The sequence below is a fragment of the Acromyrmex echinatior genome, chromosome 2, assembly GCF_024713525.1.
Source record: "Acromyrmex echinatior isolate Ae372 chromosome 2, ASM2471352v2, whole genome shotgun sequence".
NCBI classification, from domain to species: Eukaryota; Metazoa; Arthropoda; class Insecta; order Hymenoptera; family Formicidae; genus Acromyrmex; species Acromyrmex echinatior.
In genome coordinates, this window is record NC_141853.1 from 25,509,844 (window position 1) to 25,530,615 (window position 20,772).

The 20,772-nt window shown below is 30.9% G+C and overlaps 2 protein-coding genes across 11 annotated transcripts in view; one reads left to right on the forward strand and one right to left on the reverse strand.

The window, feature by feature from the left end:
- Window positions 1-1,685, forward strand: part of RpS27A (ribosomal protein S27A) — a 29,241-nt gene extending 27,556 nt beyond the window's left edge. For both annotated transcript variants that reach the window (XM_011063892.2, XM_087402905.1), the window contains exon 4: window positions 1,513-1,685. In XM_011063892.2, the coding sequence (XP_011062194.1) occupies window positions 1,513-1,662 (150 nt within the window). In that variant the 3' untranslated portion in view covers window positions 1,663-1,685. The remainder of the gene's footprint in view (window positions 1-1,512) is intronic.
- A 1,390-nt stretch (window positions 1,686-3,075) lies between these two features.
- LOC105150656 (protein Aster-B) overlaps window positions 3,076-20,772 on the reverse strand; it is a 63,109-nt gene continuing 45,412 nt past the window's right edge. For 6 of the 9 annotated variants that reach the window (XM_087402896.1, XM_087402897.1, XM_011063890.2 and 3 more), the window contains 6 exons: window positions 12,605-12,726; window positions 12,331-12,523; window positions 10,556-10,780; window positions 10,170-10,347; window positions 9,991-10,111; window positions 3,076-3,608 (listed from right to left, as the gene is read on the reverse strand). In XM_087402896.1, the coding sequence (XP_087259022.1) occupies window positions 3,477-3,608; window positions 9,991-10,111; window positions 10,170-10,347; window positions 10,556-10,780; window positions 12,331-12,523; window positions 12,605-12,726 (971 nt within the window). In that variant the 3' untranslated portion in view covers window positions 3,076-3,476. The remainder of the gene's footprint in view (window positions 3,609-9,990; window positions 10,112-10,169; window positions 10,348-10,555; window positions 10,781-12,330; window positions 12,524-12,604; window positions 12,727-20,772) is intronic. The other 3 variants (XM_011063889.2, XM_011063891.2, XM_087402899.1) reach the window with 3 other exon arrangements.

Genomic DNA, 20,772 nt, shown 5'->3' on the forward strand with positions numbered 1-20,772 from the left:
TCACTTTGGATGAGCGATTCTCACTCTTCCCTCCCTCTTGTAAATAAGTGCACGACTTTCATTTTCGACTCTCATTCCTTTACAGTGCACGAATAGCAAACATATTTTAAAGCAGGGAATTCTTGTGTTATATAGTTAAACTTTTTTTTATTAATAACTTTTTGATGAAGGAAAACTGTCACCTAAAACCTGTCGGAGATCACTCATGTCAAGGTCAACATTGGCGATGTGTTCCTTAATCTGAATAATTATCAAAATTTTTTATACATCTGACTACATTTTACTAAAAAACTTGGTACAATGATGAAAATCTAAATCAAAATCACTGGTTATAGATTATTATCTGGAGAATGACATGAAATGGCTAGAGTATGTGTTAGTATATAAGGCGTAAATTACATTATAAACTGATGAAAGCTCTGTAGAGTAGAAATGTTTTTATTATATTGTTTTTTATTTTATATATATCTTAATCTAAGATCTGAATGTGTTCATTTTTTATATATTATTAAAATATATTTTTTTATACTAGGCTCATTTTTAAAAGTACAGTATTCTTTTATCCAGAGCCCGGATTAGTTTATTTTATATATATATATATATATGTATGGTGTAAATATTATATATAAAGTACAGGATGTTCCATTTTAAAAGTTCACTCAAATATCTCTGCATTAAATCGTAAAATGTTTCAGACGAAAGTTTTGTGACTTCGAGGGGAACATATGATGGTATTATTGGTTATTATTGACACTTGGATGACACTGTCAAGGTCAGGGTAGGATAAGTTCATTTTCATTAACTACTTTGCGAATTATAAGGCTTGAAAGTTACAGTACTGTCGGCATTACCCAAAATGTCCGACCGATGGCTAAAATCTGTTGAATGTTGTTCAGGATCATGTCCTGAATAACATTTGTTAAAATTGAGCTCACTGGAGATTGTTTCTCTTATTTTCATTTTTGCACTGAAAATTCATTTTTATTTAAAAATGAAAATAAGAGAAACAATCTCCAATGACCTTAATTATAGTGTTTTAGAAAGCTCTCGAGATGAGCTACAAGAATATGAAAAATTGAGGGTTCCATTAAAAAAATTCAAAGTTACTTTCCCCTAACCTTGACAACGCCATCCAAAGTCAAACCAATAATACCATCTTATGTCCCCCTCGAAGTTACAAAACTTTTGTCTGAAACACTTTTCGATTTACCGCAGTATTTCTGAGATACTTGAGTGAATCTTTTAAAATGGAACACTCTGTATATTGTCACAAATCGCTAAAAGTCAATAACAAACTGTAATTTTTGTTCGTCTTTTGTATTAAATCGTTAGGTTATTAAATCGTGTTGCGTTTTGTTTATACGTTAATTTTGGAGAAGAATTTTTAAATCTTTAAAAGTAATACATAGGAAAAAAATTGGTTAAATTATTGCGTTCGATTGATAAAACGGACATACTAACATCCCCTTAATGGTGTATATAAAATTGAGCATTTATAAAAATAATTTACAGGTAGATGAAAATGGAAAAATCCACCGCTTGAGACGAGAATGCCCTATGGAGCAGTGCGGCGCTGGTGTATTCATGGCAGCAATGGAAGATCGTCATTACTGCGGCAAATGCGCTTACACGCTTGTATTCAATAAACCAGAGGAAAAATAAATTTCTGAAATATTCTCCACGTACACATTCTGTAAATGTTACGTCCTTATTATTTTATATATTTCATTTGATTAAATAATTTAATCAAAATCGTTATTCTGTCTTCAGGTATTTTGTATATTATATATATTAATCCTGCAAATATAATTAAAAATTTTAGGATCTCTCTGAGAATGAATCAATTAAAAGGGGATAAAAAAGCTAATTAAATTAATCTTACTATTATCATACTGTAATGTGTATAAGTTTATTATTTATTTATCTTCGTTTGCTCTCTTAAACTAATAGATCTTATTCTGTGTAATTAGTATTCGGATTTAGTCCGTACATTAGTTTCAATGTTCGTAAGATATAAACACAATAATTATTTCACTGATTCGATTTTCACGTAAGTCGACTTAAATATTTTATACAAGTCTGAGGCACAATGATTATATCTCTTGCTTAGAATTAATTAAGGTACGTAATATCTGTTGTTAACAATTAGTGACTACTATATTATTTCAACACATAATTATTGGAATATTATAATGGTTTAGCTTGAATCATTATTTTATCAAAACGACTGGTGTTACATTGGTTACTGCACATTGGTCAATCTGCCATCTGACCACTGTCATAACTGGACTTGCGTCGCATTTTTGTAAATACTAACTTCATTACGATAACAAAAATGACTCCAGATATATGTTTCGTACTTTGTATTTTAATTTGTGACAAATCGATGGATAAACTTTCGAAAACGTACACCCGATTTTCATGAATTTTGACAGAAACACTCTAAATTACGTTAAATGAATGTCCTTAAATGAATTTTCACTGACACGAAGATTTAATGCCAAAAATGTTTGAATGACGTTATAGAAGTTTGTACTTATTATTTCTAATATATTACATATTTATCGTGATTTATATAGCAATTGGATGGGGGATGAGTATATAGATATACAGAAAATATAATATTCTCACCTCTCGTACGGGGCGCGCAATTTCCACGCGAAGCAACTTCTGTTTCAATCCCTCCCTGCTTCAGGGGCGTCCGATATTCTACGAAATGAGTTTCATCTCACCGCCCCCTAGAGACGCACGAAAGTGAGATAAATATATTCTTAGAGATCAAAATCAATATCAAAATTCTTCTCCCAAATCTTAAATTATATATAATTTATTATTTAATTTAACCTTTCGTCAGGCGCGACAGATCTGCGTGACACGGCACGGCAATTTTTAGAGGAAAACTAATGTTTCAATTTTATTTAATGTTTTAATTAATGCGATTAATTTGATACACCATGCCCAACGGAAGGTTAATGTCTTCGCATTGAGAAGGACCGAAAACGTCGGTTGAAACCTGTCCTATGCGGATTATTTTCGATGAATAAATAAATAACTTTGCACACCAACACAACTGCGTAGGCTTTTAATTAGCTTTTTTATTCCCTTTTAATTAATTAATCCTGCAAATGTTATATTAGAAATTATTTGAGAAAAAATTAATATCGTTTTTACAAAAGATTGTTCTAAAAATCATCTATTATATTCCATAACATTATTCACAATATCTAAATAGAAATCATGTTTACACATTCAATATAACTATATAGTAAATATTTATGTTATTAACTTTAACATATAGTATCTTATAATTGATTTATTTTATACATATATTGAAAACAATCGTGAACCTTAAAATAATAATGGGAACAATACATACACATAATAATAGCTCCTAAACGCTTTTAAAGTTATAAATTCGATAATTAATATTTTACACACAAAATATGTTTCTACAATTATTTAAAGCATATAGATTTTTACATTTCTGATTTGCTTCGCCGTTCCGTATGTGCATTGAGACTTTTTAAGTTCGGTTTTAAGACTGAGAACATCTTTTCCGTTGCAGTGGGATGAATGCTCATTTGTAGTTCCGTTAAAGATTCTTCTGTCTATAAAACAAATATAAAATACGAATGTAAGAACAAACGCGCGCACACACGCATATACGCACGCATGCACATATATATATAACAGGATGTCCGAAATGTGTGGAAACCCCTTAATATTTCTGAAAGAAATGTTTCAGACAAAAGTTGCAAGGTTTAAAAAGATCTATTTAATGATCTTATTAGTTTAGATTTCGCCAAGGTCAGATCAAGGTCACATCCATTTTTTTAAAACGTTATAATAAAGTTCATTTTTATTGAATACTTTTCGGGTTATGGCTTGAAAGTTATATTGTAGTATCATCATCATTAGTATTACCTAGGGTGCCCGACCCAACGACTAAAATCTTTTGAATATTGTTTAGGGTTACGCCCTGGATAACATTTGTTAAGATCAAAGTGATTGGAAGTTGTTCCTGTTATTTTCATTTTTGCACTAAAACTTAATTTTTTACATATAAATGAAAATAAGAGAAACAATCTTCAATGATCTTGACTAATGTTATCCAGGTCATGATTCTAAATAACATTCAAGAGATTTTAGCCGTCGATCAAATGTTTGGGTAATGTCTAACGTAGGCGGTATTGAAACTTTCATTTTGGATAGAAATTAGCACACAAATATAAAATTCAAGTATATCACAGACGGGATAGCAGAAAAGGCAGGAAATACACAAAAAAATACACATAGAAAAAATAAAGTTATTGAAAGCACAATGTACCGTTCTCTAAATTTCTCGTTAAAATTCTTAAGATTAATTATTCAGCTGCGAACGCGCGACGAAGTTGCACGTTTGTGAGTGCGGTTGCAAATTTGGCTACGCCGTTCTGAACACAAAAAAAATATCCTACCCGCTTGGGGTCTAACTGCCTAGAAATTGGGATCTGCAGCTTGGACGATAAAAAAACCGCTCTGAAAAGACTCACACCTCACTGTCTTCATTGGTTAGAAATATTCCAAGCGGACACTGTTTAGGCTGCAACTTCTAGGCGGTTAGGATGTTATCTTTTTTTGTTCGGGGCAGCTACGCCGTCCCAAACCAATAAGCTATATTATATTGTCTACTCGATTCACAGGACAGTCCTGACTTTTTTCTGCCAGATTCTTTCATTTTACGCAAAAATGGGTCGAATGAGTCTAATTTCATCGAAATCGGAGATGAGGAAGTTCTCCTGGAGAATTACCACCAAAACAACTTTCGTTGAACAGGCAGAGGATTGTAGGCTTTACGCAAAAAGGCTAGATGTTTCATTAGCCTTTTTGCAGAACATGTATCATTAATCAGTAAAGCTGATATGAGTTAGCCTTTTCGCGAAAAGCCTGAAGTACATCAGCCTAATTGAGGAACGATTTCGTAAAAAGGCGTCATTTTGTGTAAAGCCCTTTTCGTGAAAAGGCTAATTTTGTAAAAAGCTGCGACATATATTTCAGGTATTTCAGCATCCGCATCACCCTTAAAAGGGATTTGTCAAAATCAAAGCCATTGGAGATTGTAAATTTTGTTTTACATAAAACAAAATTGTTTTTGTCGGGGTATGAGTTCTCTTTGCTGACAGTTTTTTTGTAACTTTCTGTTTTATTTCTATTTTTTCCTCTTTTGTAAAATTGTTTAATCAATATCTTATCTTCAAATTTTGTAATAAAATGTGTTATTATAACAATAATTTTACACATTTTATAAATTTTTTAATATTTCTATGTGTTAGCTTTGTTATATTAAATTGTATTAAATTATTTGTAATATGTAGGCTGCTGGAAAAGTTTCTGCAATCTAATACTTTCAATGGCGCCTGCTACTATCATATCCATAAAATTAGACGTTTTTAACCTATAATTCAGTTGACAGTTTATACCCAAGCCAACTAGTTTTGTTTGCATAGTATTTTAAAAGAAGTTATTTTGTGAGAAAATGGAAATTTCGCGTGAAAATTTTCGGGCAATGATTTTTTATGATTACAAATGTAATCTAATTCCGAAACAATGCATCGATCGACTTCATTTGGCTTTTGGGAATGAAGCACCAAGGACTGTTAATTGGTTTGCCGAATTCTAACGTACCTTTCTTTGTGACGAATTCCGTGAAGGTCGTCCATCCACGTCTGTTGTTGCCACTAATGTTGATGCTGTGCGTGAAATGATTGAGCGAGATCGGCATATGATATACCGCGAGATTCAGGCATCCTTAGGCATTGACATAAAAGCAATACATACAATTTTGCATCTTTTTTTGATCACTTGAACATACGGAAACTTTGCAGTCGTTGGATCCCACACAATTTGATCGAAGCTCAAAAATAGACTCGTGTTAAATGAAACAAAGAAATGCTCAAGAAATTCAATCGAGGTCGATCAAATTTGGTCTACAACATCGTTATTGGGGACGAAACATGGATCTACTTGTATGAGCCCGGAAGTAAACAATAATCCACTGTTTGGGTATTTCAAAATGAATCAAAACCAACAAAAGTTGTTCGTTCACGCAGTGCTGCCAAGCAAATGATTGCTTGTTTCTTCAGTTATACCGGACATGTGGCAACCGTGGCTTTAGAGGATCGAAGGACTATAAATACTGATTGGTATACAATAATTTGTTTGCCAGAAGTTATAAATGAATTGCATAGAACAAACCGAAATCGTCGCATCATCCTTCATCACAACGCCAGCTGTCACACAGCACGTCAAATCGTTGATTTTTTATCCAATAAAAATGTCGAATTGATGACTCATTGTCCGTATTCACCTGATTTATCATCTAATGACTTCTTTTTATTCTCAAACATTAAAAAGAAGATGCGTGGTGAGCAATTTGAGTTGCCTGAAGCAGCTATTGAAACATTTCGTACACTGATTTCTGAAGTTATAGCCTCAGAGTGGAAAAAAATGCTTCGAAAATTGGTTCGACCGTATGCAAAAATGTATCGATCTTAAAGACGAATACTTCGAAAAACAATAAAGCCATTTACCGAATTTTACATGTTTTTTTTCATATTGTTTGCAGAAACTTTTCCAGCAGCCTACGTATAATATGATCCGTTAGCCGTGCAATGCGTACTTATATAAACCATGAAGTGAGTCTGAGAAATATCTGTATGATACAGGTACTCGCGAAATCGCTTTTCATCTGTATGCAACAAATGACTGACGAGCCGGCGGGTACCCAGATTCCCGGGTATTTCAAGCACTAGTTACTTTTGCTTATTCTTGCCGTACGTGATCAAACGTGATCAAATGTGATTGAACATTAAATGTAGCTAAGTGATAAAATATTTATCATGGCAAAAGGCGATTTTTTTTATTCTCTTACAAACTGCATCGCGTCGCGGCAAGGGATTCTACCGGACTGTACTGTAGTAAGCGGACTAAGTTACTATTTAGTACTCGCAGTGGATTTCGGACAATAAGAGAATCATATGAATCGAGGGCCTTGATCTTGACAAATGTTATCCAGGACATGATCCTAAATAAGAGGCTTTAGCCGTTGGTCAGACATCTTGCGTAATGCTAATGCTGGCGGTACTGTAATGGCGGTAATTTTCGAGCTTTATAACTCGAAAAGTACTCAATGAAAAATAATTATTTATAGTGTTTTGGAAAATTCTCATTTATCGGTTATTAAATTCTGGAATAAAAAAATTAGATGTTCCCTAAAAAAAGAAAGAAAGAGAGGAAAAAGAAAAAGGGAGCGTGATCTCGTCCTGATCTTGGCGACGCCATCTAAGGTCAAACTGATAAGATCAGTAAATAGATCTTTTTAAACCCTATAAGTTTTATCTGAATACTTTAACGATTGGATCCTGCGAAGATAAAAGGATGATACGGGTGGTCTTAAACACCCGATATAAGGGAGAGTGGGATAAATCGGACCTATTTGCTCTCTATAAGGCGTAAATAAAGTCCGATCATAAAACCGAAGGTGCTGTTGGAAAGATCATTTAATTCCCTTCATTTGTATTTGAGATCATTTTGACATATCTCTCATCTGTGTTGAACTATAATGGAAAATGTAAAAACGCTTTGTTCGATTTGGAACTATTGGTTTCAATTCGGACACTCCTATTTTTATGGATTTTTTGATAGAATTTTAAAATATTTTAATGTATTTTCGTTAGTATTGAATAAAAACGAGCAATTTGAACAAAGATAAAAATTTTATTCAGAAAAAAAATTACTGTTAGTTTATTACCGAGATTCCAACTATTTTGCTTACGGGGACTTACTTTATGCCCTATTACATCCCCAGGTCCAAGTGATTGATCGATCAATATTGAATTAACATTGATCGACGTATATTGAATTAACATTGATTTGATGTTGATCGATCAATCATTTCTAATTGGAAAACCAACTTACTCCCGACATATCTACAGCCTCTATTGCTACTGTTCATTGTCAGACGACACTTTATACATGGTCTATAATGGCTGTAGTAGTGGATGAGGCTGTAAGAATAAGAAATTGACTAATCACAATCGAATATGAGAAGAATAATCGATTATGATTGATCAATTTCTTATTCTTACCGTCTCATCCACTATTGCTATTGCTTATTGTAGATCACGTATTAGGGCACACAAAAACTTAAGGCAGTAAGACAGGCAGTAAGTAGTAAGGAAATCAATATGTTGGATTGGCTACTGCTTACGTTATGGTCTTATAAACTTTGTAATCAATTCGTATTATACGTTTACTGCTTGTTTTTTTTGTGTGCCATGGTTCTTAAGCCTATGACACATATAAAAACGTAACACGCAAATGGTAAGCAAATTGGTTAATCACAGTAGAGACTGTAAGACAGTAGCAAATCCAACGATTTTCTTACTGCTTACGTCTCACTGGCTTACATTTTTGTATGTGGACTTTAGTCGTACAAGTTGGCTGTTGGTCAACTTCACCGATTCGACTCGATAAAACTTTGGACTATAGACTACCGACTCATTGTAGAATCAGCATAATGAATAGCACCTATTTTCCGATTTTCGATCTGGTTTTCGGTTTCTTAAACATTGGCTCTTGAATAGTCACCTCAGTCATATTGAATCATAACGTCATAAGTGAGAAATGACACATTGATTTTTTTTTTAATGCTATTTGTAAATAAAGAGAATTTAGATAAAATAAAATCGCTGTAAAACACTTTGTTGAAAGAGCCGAAACTATCCTTCCTCCGACAGCCAATAAATAATCGAAAAAGGCTCGTGAAAACAGACTACATATGCATATTGAATAAAAACTAGTAAACGCACTTTACATGCTTTTTATGACTATTTAGTGACACGAGGAATAAGGATAGTTTAGCCAATTTTTACAGCGATTTCATTTTATCTAAATTGTTTTTATTTACAAATGGCATGTAAGAAAAATCAACGTATTGCTTATATATTTTTCACTTATGTGTGTTTTCCAACAATGTACACAGATGACATAATGTAACACTGTCTTATACAAAGTGTTCCAAAGTGATACAGTGTTACACTGCTCGACATTAAAAAATCTAAAGTACGAGCGTATAAAATATGTCAATGTAACTAACTTTTCAAAAAGTTATTTGGTAGCCGTACTTATTTTGCAATAAGACCATCAAAAATCGCCAATTCTGAAAAAACTTGCAACTTAAGTCTAAATAAGAATCATAAATGTATTATTGATACGCTAAATATAATCATAAGAATAAGAATAAAAGACTATAGTGTATTCTGGTGTTACACTATGAAACTAACTGTGTTCTAACAAGTATCTTATACAGTGGAACACAGTGTAATGTTCTAATTACACTATGTTCCACTGTACGTGTTCTAACCTAGCTGGAAAACAGCCGATGTCACGATTTAATATGACTGAAGTGACTACTCAGGAACTTCAAATGTTTTTATAAAAATTTTTTTATTTGAAGGAATTAGAAAATCCATAACCGTCATTTGAAACTCATTGGGGTGAGAGCACACGGCATGCACACATATACACGCGCGCGCGCACACAACTTTGCGAGTGCATTTGGAGACACAAGTCGACAAATATTATTTTTTGTTATTTGACAAGAAAGATGCTTGTGTCAATTTGTATCATGAATGAAAAGCATTTACTTATAACCACAAGCATTTCACGCGCGCGCGAGCACAGAATGCAGAAAAATTTAGATAAATTCAGAACTTATTTAATATTAAATAACAAGAATTTAAAAAAATTACGTACATAATGTCTTTATGTATATTTCGTATTATTATATAGATCTAGATTTATAAAAATATATTTGTTTAATTAGATATAGTTAATATTATTTTGTGCATTTTAAAGCTCTTAATTTTTTGGATTTTTCCGCATATTTTGGTATTTTATATCGTTAAATTTATTATCCTATGTTTATTATTGATTTTGTGTAAGCTTTACTTGTCTAAGCAATTGTGCAGCTGTGTGCAAAACCCTTTGCCATTTCCTCATTTCTACATTGTGCAAACTTTCTTGCTGTTGCAAAAGGTTAATCCAATCTTCTTCAGTTTTTGGCGTATTTCTGAAAGAGTCAGAAGACGTTAATAACACATATATAAAAAAGAATGTTATCTACATACATAAAAGAAATCGATAATATGTACTTGAGTACATGTAAATCCATAATGGTATAGGCAGCAGCTTCTTCCAATCCCCATAGTTTGTAATACAATAAGCCATTAATTACCATTAAACATAATACAGCGACTAGTAACATTGAACTGAGAATTATATTGGTATCACTTCTAGTATTAGCAGCTATGTGAAAGAAAAAACACATGTAATTCAATTCATAAAACAGGGTGAATCTTAATTCGTGTCCTAACATTTCATCATAGAAGATAATTTCTCGATTACAATCAGAAAAAGCGTAAGAGAGAGTGAAATATTCATTTCCCATGATAAAACGAATTAAGATTCATCTTGTATGTAACAAGTATAGTAGCAAAATATTGCATTATTTTACCGTGATTGTGCGACAAATTAGAAGGAGATATTTGATGATTCACAGATATGTGTTCGGAAGTATGTGTTTGCAATGCGGCGCCTACACCCGTCGCGCGTCGTCGTTTTCTCGTTTTTCTTTTTAAACCTCCACTTCCATTACCTTCTTCGCATTCTACTGTTAAGGCTTTTATTAAACTATTAAAATACTCTTCTAAGCCCGCCCAACAGTTCTTTTCCAACACACCTATTTTTTTAAAAAACAGAATATGCCAGTTTATTTCTCATTATTTTGTCAATGTGTTACATGTATCAAATATTTTAACATCTTAGAACAAAGAGTATTACAATTCAAGAATATTCAAAAAACATATAAGTTTTTAATAAATTTTTGTTTTGAATAAAAAATTGAAAAATTCAATCAAATTTATAAGAAATTAATGTGTTTGTGCATGGAAAAAAAATATCGGCTATAGTAGGCAGAAATATTCAGTTGAGTTTCAGTTAAAACAACATGTAGCTGTTCTTATTAACTGAAATGTTGTTTACATTAATAAATGCTTTTTTTGAAGAACTGAAATTTTCCGTCTCAGTAGTCAAGTATGCTGCCATTGTAGCGAACTATTCGGTTACTCGCACAAAGTGTGCAAAATGAGGTGTAGTGAATTGTGATAAGAAATCTCTACTACAAACGAAAAGATCTGACAGACGAATCCGGTGAGTTTGGCGCTTGATAGTAGTTTAGTGCCTCGCCTAACGTTAATAGCATAGGTGAGTTACAATGGTGTTGTGTTAAAATTTTGATTAGTTTTTTATAAAATATAATCAATTATAATAATTGAGGTGCCAAACAAATTATAAAGCCCGGTGTCCATGATGTTAAAAATTGATCCGAGATTTCGGATGAAGAAAAAATTGACCAATTGCATTGATCATGTGATCAATATTCGGTCATGTAACTTTATTTTGACGAGGAAATGGGTATCTAAGTATTTGTCGTCGGAGAAATGGATGTCTACGTGTTTTCCATCGAGGAAATGTCTAAGTATTGTCCATATATCGGCCTTGTCGGATGTATGGACAATATCTAAACACTTATACATGGACGAGGAAGTGGATATATAGATGAGAAAGTATCTAAGTGTTCGCGATTGAAGTGAGTGTCTAGATATTCGCTGTTGAAGAACTAAGTGTTTAAGTATTCTCCGACCAAAGGGGTAATCGAAAACTTATCTCTAGCAACTAAAACATTTGATAACGCGAGCCATACTACATAGTTATTAAAAATGAGAGTGAATAGTCAAAGCGGCAGAACGTCTGTTTCTTATAAACATTCGTTATTATAATCGAGCTATGGTTGATATAAACTAGACTTTTAGCAGAGGCAACATGAATAGCGGAAACTTATCATAGGAATTTTTCTGTTCTTATCGAGTTTTCATCTGCTCCCCAGAAAACAGAAAATTTCGGTTGTCATAACCAAAATTCAGTTACACAAACCAAATTTTTTTTTCCGTGTACGTAAATCAATTATTATTATTATGTCGACAAATTTATTAAAGATTATTTTCAGTGACCAGTGAATATCTAAGCTATAACAATAAAAAAATAGATAAGATTTCAGTACGTATAATGTCGAATCTTATCCATGAAAATCACTTTTTTTTAAGTCCATAACTTCATAATTTTCAGGATCCTAATTCAACTTGTAATTTTCTACTTTTAAAAATCATAATACTCTTTTTCTCCAAACTGTGATTGATCTTTAACTGTGATTATGTTAATTTTGAAACTTACTTTTCACAAAACCCCATACGCTCTTTTTATACTTAATTTGTGAGTAAATTATAAGACTTGTCTCGTTTTCGGAAATATTATTCATACAATAATGTGTTAAAACACTGAAAGAATCGGCGTAAGGTATACCGGCGTTAACGCTTTCTACATCGATACAATAAAGATGACCTGGCCTACTGCATGGTAACATCACCTGTATATAATATATTATATTTAAAAAGCAATAATCCACGCGAGAGATAAGCTATTACTCTCGCTTATTTTTCATTTTTACCTGCGTTTCTGTAATTTGAGAAGTTCTTGGACCAATATTTTGAGTTAAGGACATCGTGTATGAAAGGGTTCTCATTTTTTGACCAGTTTGATTGTTTTGTGTCCACGCAGATTGTATTAAATCTAATAAATGAAAACATTAGAAATAGGTGAAAACATAAATTTACATTTATAGCAGATAATGTGTATATACATATATTATATCAAGGTTGAATAATAACTAGTTAAAACGTTAAAAGTTAAAAAAAAAGTTAATAACTTTAAATTTAGTTAATTTTAAATGCATTAATTTTTAACTTAATTTCTTTTAAACTTGAATAACTTTTTAAAACTAATTAAAAATTTTTCTCTCTTAAGGCTAATATTTTTTTCTATAAAATCTTAAACATTAGAGAATTAATTTAGAAAAAGATCAATGATTTTATGATTAGAGATTCTATAATAAGAGTCATACGATAGCCAATTTTTCTTGGCTCGCTAGGTTTTGTCAATTTCCGCTTATATTTGAATCACACTGATTTTAGGTGTCATAAATGTATGTTATATTTCAGCAACATAAATATGAAATGAGCCTTAGATGAAAAATTATTGTAAAACAGTGATGCACATCCATCCATTTTCTAAATTTTTATGTATATTTTTTTGCAACAAATATTTAGTCGATGTAGTCGTAAACATGTGTGAGCAATCATTTCAGAAATTAAAGAAAGTTAGATAAAGGTTAAAGGAAGAGAGATAATATAAATGTACAGTACCCTCCATAAGTTTGGATAACACCCTACATTTTATAGGAAAGCCATTACATGACAGCAATCTATACATGTTTTTGGTTTAAATACTTCGTAAGACGTCTGAATGACGATAAACATTTATCTACAACACTTATAAGTTTGTATATGCTGAAAATATCTTGATCAATCATTTCACAGCGCAAGATTGAATTTCACATTTTGGTCTATTGTTTATATGTATATTGTCACTTGTTTTGTAACGTCGTACTTATGTTTATTGTATATACACAGGTCATTTAATTGTAGTTTAACGGTTTCTATGAAAGTGGTAAACTATTTGAGTCGCAAGTTGATTTCAGTAAAAATTGTAAAATGACTCCGCGAAGAATTAAATTTTGTATGAATCGCATTTTAATTAAAATTCTATATTTTAATAGTATGTTATTAAATTTTTAATTGAAAAAAAAAAACGAAATAAAAGTACTTTTATTTCGTTTTTTTTTAAATTAAAGATTTAATACATACATACGTATGTCATCTATAACATACGTACAAACTTATGGAGGATACTGTATACGAATAATTTTTTACGGGGATACTTACTAGCAGTTATTGCTGCTACGAATTCAGCATCAATATGTTTAATATTTATAATTCATTATTTTTGTAAACATGAAGTTCTTTCATTTTCAAAGAAATGTGGTTTTTCGCACATAATAATAACATCATACAATAGAAGCAGTTAGTTACTCTTTCCCGCCTAAAATGGCTAATATAATTTTCGTGCATAGATATCGCATAGATTGCCTCACCTCGGAAGTTGAAGCAGTCCATGCGCTGTCTTGCGCTGCGAGCCGTATAAGCATCTAGCTGTTTTCTTGCGTGCATGAATAGCGTATGGAATGAATGAAACGGAACACCTTCCATGCTCTCCATGCGCATCATGCGTGAAACGGAACGCAGTTCTAGACTGCGCTCGAAGACATCAAACGCTCGAGCTCAGAAATGATTATTGGGTGTAAATCATATAGGGCACTATTAGGATTACGGCTATAGGGCTTTGAAGCGTATTGCTTGTTCACTGTCCAGAGTGTTGTTATCATCATTATTATTATTGCTATTATAAAGTTAAAAATAACATTTTAAAATATATTAACATTTAATTTCAACATTTTTGCATGTCTCAGAAAGTCCATTATATGTCTTTAAATTAAAATTATCATTTTATTTTTTATAGTGTACATCCGGGAAAAAATGTTTCATATATGTAATTATTTAAACTAGTTTTTGACTAAATTAATAGAACATAATTGTTTGCGACATAGTGAATCCTCATTGCTGTGAGCTTCCTTTTTATTGTGATATAAAAATTCATTCGGGTTTTTTAAGATAATTTTGTCCTATAAAATTGAACAAAAAATTTGGGTTGTCATTAGAGTCATTTTTCAATATTAAAGCTTCCGTAAATATATAGAGGTGGCTCACTGGAATGAATTAGTTTGGTAGTGTAATTATAAAATTAATTTGTCTCTGAAGATGGCTAAAAAATGAGCCGAAACATGTAAGCCAGGATTGTGCGCGTTACCTCAAAAAAGTAACGCGTTACTATCATTACCAATTTTAAAAAATAACTCGTTATCGTTACTTGAAAAATAATTACTTTTTTTTATAATGCTAAAATAAGTTATTAGATTTTAAAATTATAATACATTAACTGATAATTAATTTAATATTAAATGTGAAATAAATATTCAAATTTGAAATTCTCTACTAACTAGTTTGTATATAGAGCAAGCTTTTCTCTATATTAAACTTACCTATAGTTTTACTAATTCTTTATTTTACTTAGATAATATCATTATTTTAATGTAGTCATTTTTATAAGAATTTAGATTAAACAGATAATAGATTAAACATTATTTTTAAACATTAATGTTCCCTGGTAGAAATAAATCGATGAAATCTTTATCAACAGATCCATTTCAGTATAGTTCATAATAAAATGAGTCAATTGGTAGAAATTTCAGCGATTTTTAGTGATTTCAACGATTTATTTCCATCAGAGTTACTATTATGTATATTTCAATATTTATTGTCCGTACCAAAAATTTATAGTATATATATATATATATATATATATATATGTGTGTGTGTGTGTGTGTGTGTAATGTGAATTATATATTTTCAACATTGGCAATGCCTATTAGAACACAGTATAAAATACTAAGTATAAAATATTTTTTAAGAAATTAAGAATAAATTATAAAATAAGAAAATAATAGGGAACTGAAATAACGATAAAAATAACGGCTAAATTTGTTATCGTTACTGTAAAATGTAACGACGTTACCGTTACAGAAAAAAAGTAACGATCGTTACTGAAAAAAGTAACGAAAAGGATAACGACGTTACAAGTAACGCGTTATTTCCTAATTCTGAGAAGTAACGCGGTACTTGTAACGCTGTTACCATTGCTTACTAAGCGGATTATTTAATAAAAATTTTTTTGTGTTGTATCCACATTGTTTGTTTTATGCAACAATTACCGCGCCTGACTTCTATTGCCCTATTTTATCTATTTTCTTTGTGATTAATAAGAAGTCTTTACGAATTAACTTATATTTAAGATGTCGAAGTAAGAGGCATTCAAGGAGTTCAATGTCTTTAATGCGATTAATACCGTTTTTTTGTTCTCTTATATAAATCATTTCTAATATTAACCTTTTATGATAGTTATATTCAATATTTAAAATTTTTGTATAATATTTTCCCAATCAAAAATTGTGATTATGTTTTATTATGTATTCTGATATTACTGAGTGTTTTGAAGAATCTAATTTTATATTACCTTCCTTCTGTTCCTTCGTGTTTTTTTACTCTTATTTGTAATTGTCTTTTTGATGGTCTATATATGTAGCATCACAGTTTTTACAATTAATCTTATAAACTACATGCTTTTTTTGAGATATATTCCATCTTTTTGTACTTTAATAAATTTGTTTAGATTATTTCGATTTAAACTCAATAGTAGTTGTTAATTTATTAAATATCGATGTGATTGATTTCGAAAACTCTTTTACAGAATTATCATAAGATCTTGCTCGTTTATTTAGTCGTATGTAATTGAATGTTTTGCTGTGCAAATTTCGAGCGCCTTTTATTTATATTCTTGTTTGTATATATATATATATATATATAATTATATAAAAAATTAACATTTTAGAATTTTTTATACCTATAATTATGTCCTATATACACAGTGCAACAAATATAATGTTCCCAGACACGAACCACATCTCAGCAACCAATGGCGACATCTGCGCGTTCAAACATGCATTTTAAAGGTTGAACATTTTGCTATCATCTGTCAAAGTTTCATTTTGGTTGACATATAACGAAGATATGACAGTTCATGTTAAATAAGATTTTGGTCGAGGTAGAAATTTTAATATGGAACAAAGAGCAGTGATTAAATTTAACGCAAAACTTGGTAAAAGGGCATCAGAAACATTCCGATCGATGCAACAAGTTTACGGCAGTCAATGTCTAGATCGTACAGCTGTTTTTGAGTGGCATAAGCGTTTTTTGAAAGGCAGAGAGACCCTTGAAGATGACAAAAAATCAGGACGGCCAATTTTGGTTCGAACATCCGAAATGATCGAAAAAGTACACAGTGCGACAAATATGTGTATGGTTCGAATCGTTTCTCTATTGATATTTAAAGCCTCCTCCATCATTTTTAGTGATGCATTGCGATCGTTTGCAACAAAATCATGTACTTTTTCGATCATTTCGGGTGTTCGAACCAAAATTGGCCGTCCTGATTTTTTGTCTCTCTGCCTTCCAAAAAACGTTTATGCCACTCAAAAACAGCTGTACGACCTAGACATTGACTGCCGTAAACTTGTTGCATCGATTGGAATGTTTCTGATGCACTTTTACCAAGTTTTGCGTTAAATTTAATCACTGCTCTTTATTCCATATTAAAATTTCTACTTCGACCAAAATCTTGTTTAACATGAACTGTCATATGTCAACCAAAATGAATGAAACTTTGACAGATGATAGCAAAATGTTCAACCTTTAAAATGCATGTTTGAACGCACAGATGTCGCCACTGGTTGCTGAGATGTGGTTCGTGTCCGGGAACATATTTGTCGCACTATGTATAACAATTTTTCCCGGGCGCATATTTGATTAACATACGTATTCTATTATGAAAAATTATTTTAAATTTTATAACATAATAATAATAATAATAATAATAATAATAATAATAATAATAATAATAACAACAACAACAACAACAATAATAATAATAATAATAATAAGATTCTGAACAGTAAACGCAGAGTAATTGCTTCAAAGTCTTATAGCCCTATAGCTGTAATCCTATAAGTGCTCTATATAGTTTATAGCCAATGTCATTCCCAGTCATTTCTGAGTTTGAGCGTTTGATGTCTTCGAGCGCAATCTAGATGTTATGACAATAGGAAAAATCGGTCAAAATATGCAATCCAGCTGCAGGCTTGTTATAAGTAGAGAGTCAGAGTGCTATTATATGGAGCGCGGTACGCGGTACAGTAACTAATAGTAATTAACTATAGACAACTGTAGGCAACTAGGAAATCGCCTATTTCTTTCGCTGATATTACATGGAATTTTTTGTGGTACTATACCTATAAAAATTACTTTCACCTATTCATTTACATTCACTAACACATTGGGTGTTTATATGAAATAATCGAATCTCTAAATTGGATTGAATAGTGGTACTTAATCTGATGGTTCTAAATGTCTCTAGACCAATTCGGATTACAATCCTTTTTGTCTATTAAATTCGGATTTCGACTACTATTGTCATACGTGTTTCCCTTCTGCAAGGTTAGTTTTTATTTCAGAAATTTTAAAATATTTTTGTGGCATTGTGATTCTTTTTTACGTGCTGTCGCGGTTGATTTGATAAATGTACCCAGAGAGGGTCGACTGTATTACGCTCTGCGTTTTTAATTGTTTTAAATAATAATTTCTATAATAATTATATAATATTATATATTTATAAATATATATATTATATATATGTAAATATAAATAAAAAAGATACGAACATAAATATTTACAAAAATTATTATTATTATAAAATATATACACACACACATACACACACACACACACACACACACACACACACACACACACACATATATATATATATATATATATATACATATATATATAAGACATCGGAAGATTTGCAAGTTATCGCCGTGTTTTTTCATCTATTGCTAATGCAATTCATTGCTACGTATTAGCAATGGTTGAAAACACGGCAATAACCCGCAAACTTTTTCTGGTGTCTTTGAAGATACCTGAAAGTCTAAAAAGCGTTATATATACATATATATAATTAATATACATATACAAAGTTATGTTTTTTTATATAATGTTTATATTTTTATTTTATTACTGTAATATTTGTAATATTTTCTTTTACTCCTATTATAGATCCCGCTTATAATGACTCAGATATTAAATTATATCAAAACCAAAGAATTTTAAGGTGCTTGTGACAAAGTATTGTAAATAATAACTAAAATTATTATTGTATGCACATAATAAATATTAGTAACGATAATAATATTATAATTTATAATTATATAACGTATGTATTATATATTAAATTGATTTTGTCCAATTAAATCCATTTCATTATTATTTCTTTGTATTCTATTTATCCTAAAATTAGATAAATAATATTATCAAAAGTATATTATTTTGTAAAAAATGAAGTAATTGAAATAGTATAGAGTAAAATACAGTTTTGTGTTTTGATCCACCTTTTCCGAATAGATTTACCAAAGTATAGCAACAGTATGTAGAGAAGAGTCGTAACAAATGCTATAAAAATATTTTTAAATTTCTGAAATTTAAACTTAACCTTTCAAAAAAGAAACACGCGTGACAATAGTAATCCGAAATCCGAATTTCATAGACAATACGGATTGTGACATAGACAATTCGGATTGGACATCCGAATTGGTTTAGGGACGTTTAGAGTCATAAAATTGAATACCACTATTCAATCCGATTTAAAAATCTGTGTACTTCACATGAACACTCACTAACAAACTGAAATATGGCGGCATCAATCACGAAGAAGACCGCTTACATCTCGACTCTTTAGTAAGATTCTAGTTATAAATAATCTGTTTATATATATGTATAATGCCCTTCAACAGGATTGCTACAGAAAATAAATTTAAAAATTTCCTAACTTTTCCAGATTTTCCAGTTGAAAATGGAAAATTTTCCATGAGTAATATAAAATATGTAAATTTTTACATTTAGACTCAAGGATTGTTAGACTCAAGGAAAAAAGTTAGTCTATATTATTAAAAACAACGCAAAAACTTAGCAGCTTAGTACAATTTTGGGTGCCAATTCAAGCCAGTAAAAATAAATTAGTTTTGAAAAAAGATACGGTTATGACGAAAAAGAGGGATTAAATTAAAATACTGAATAAAATATAAATTTTAATTATTTTATAAAAATCATTTAAAGTGCGCTAGTTTTGAATGTATTTAACTGTAAACGTTAAATATATTTAAAAAATTATAATAATTATTTGAAATAGCAGTTTAAGGCAATTGTTATCAAATTTCGAAATTCCAGACTTTACATTTTTCTTTGACTTTTCCCGGTTTTCCAAGTCTGTGGCAACTCTATATCAGCAATATCAAATATCAGTACATTGGACGTAACTATTTTGATCAACACGATTTGGTTGTGATTCAACCATGATATTAGGCGATTTTTATCGATGATTCAGGTATAGCAATCAAAATATACCAAACTTTACTAGAATATTCTTGCGTGTTTGATCATTACTGTCATTAGTGGTAGAGATGAGACCAGCCGTTTAATTCGTGTCTTATTTTCTATCTCTTTTATTATATATCACGTTAGAGTAAGAAATTATTTTTAAAAGAGCATCGAATATTCGTGTTTATAAAAAATCAACAGTTTTAGTTATACGTATAGGTTATTAGAATAAGCTTCATCCCTATTAACATCTATCAATAATAACTTTGGTACTATATGTACCAAACTGATCACTTAAAATCGTATAAATACAAGGGTATGTTCATCCGATGGTAAACCACTGTGCAGGAATTTAGAATAGTGGGGGTCACCAAACATATGTCATCATCAATTGTTTCTGGAACGATTAGAGCAGATTCGGCTCCGAAATGAAATATGGCCGCTTAAGGGTCAATAAGAAATAAATTATATAAGGATTGTAAAGGTCCTAAAGCTCTTAGCTGAGATAAGCATTGACTCTGATTTATCAGACCTAACAGCACCTATATAGGGTCCAGGAAGGAAGACTAAGGAGACTCCACTTACGTAATAAACGTGGGTCGATTTTGCGTTTCAA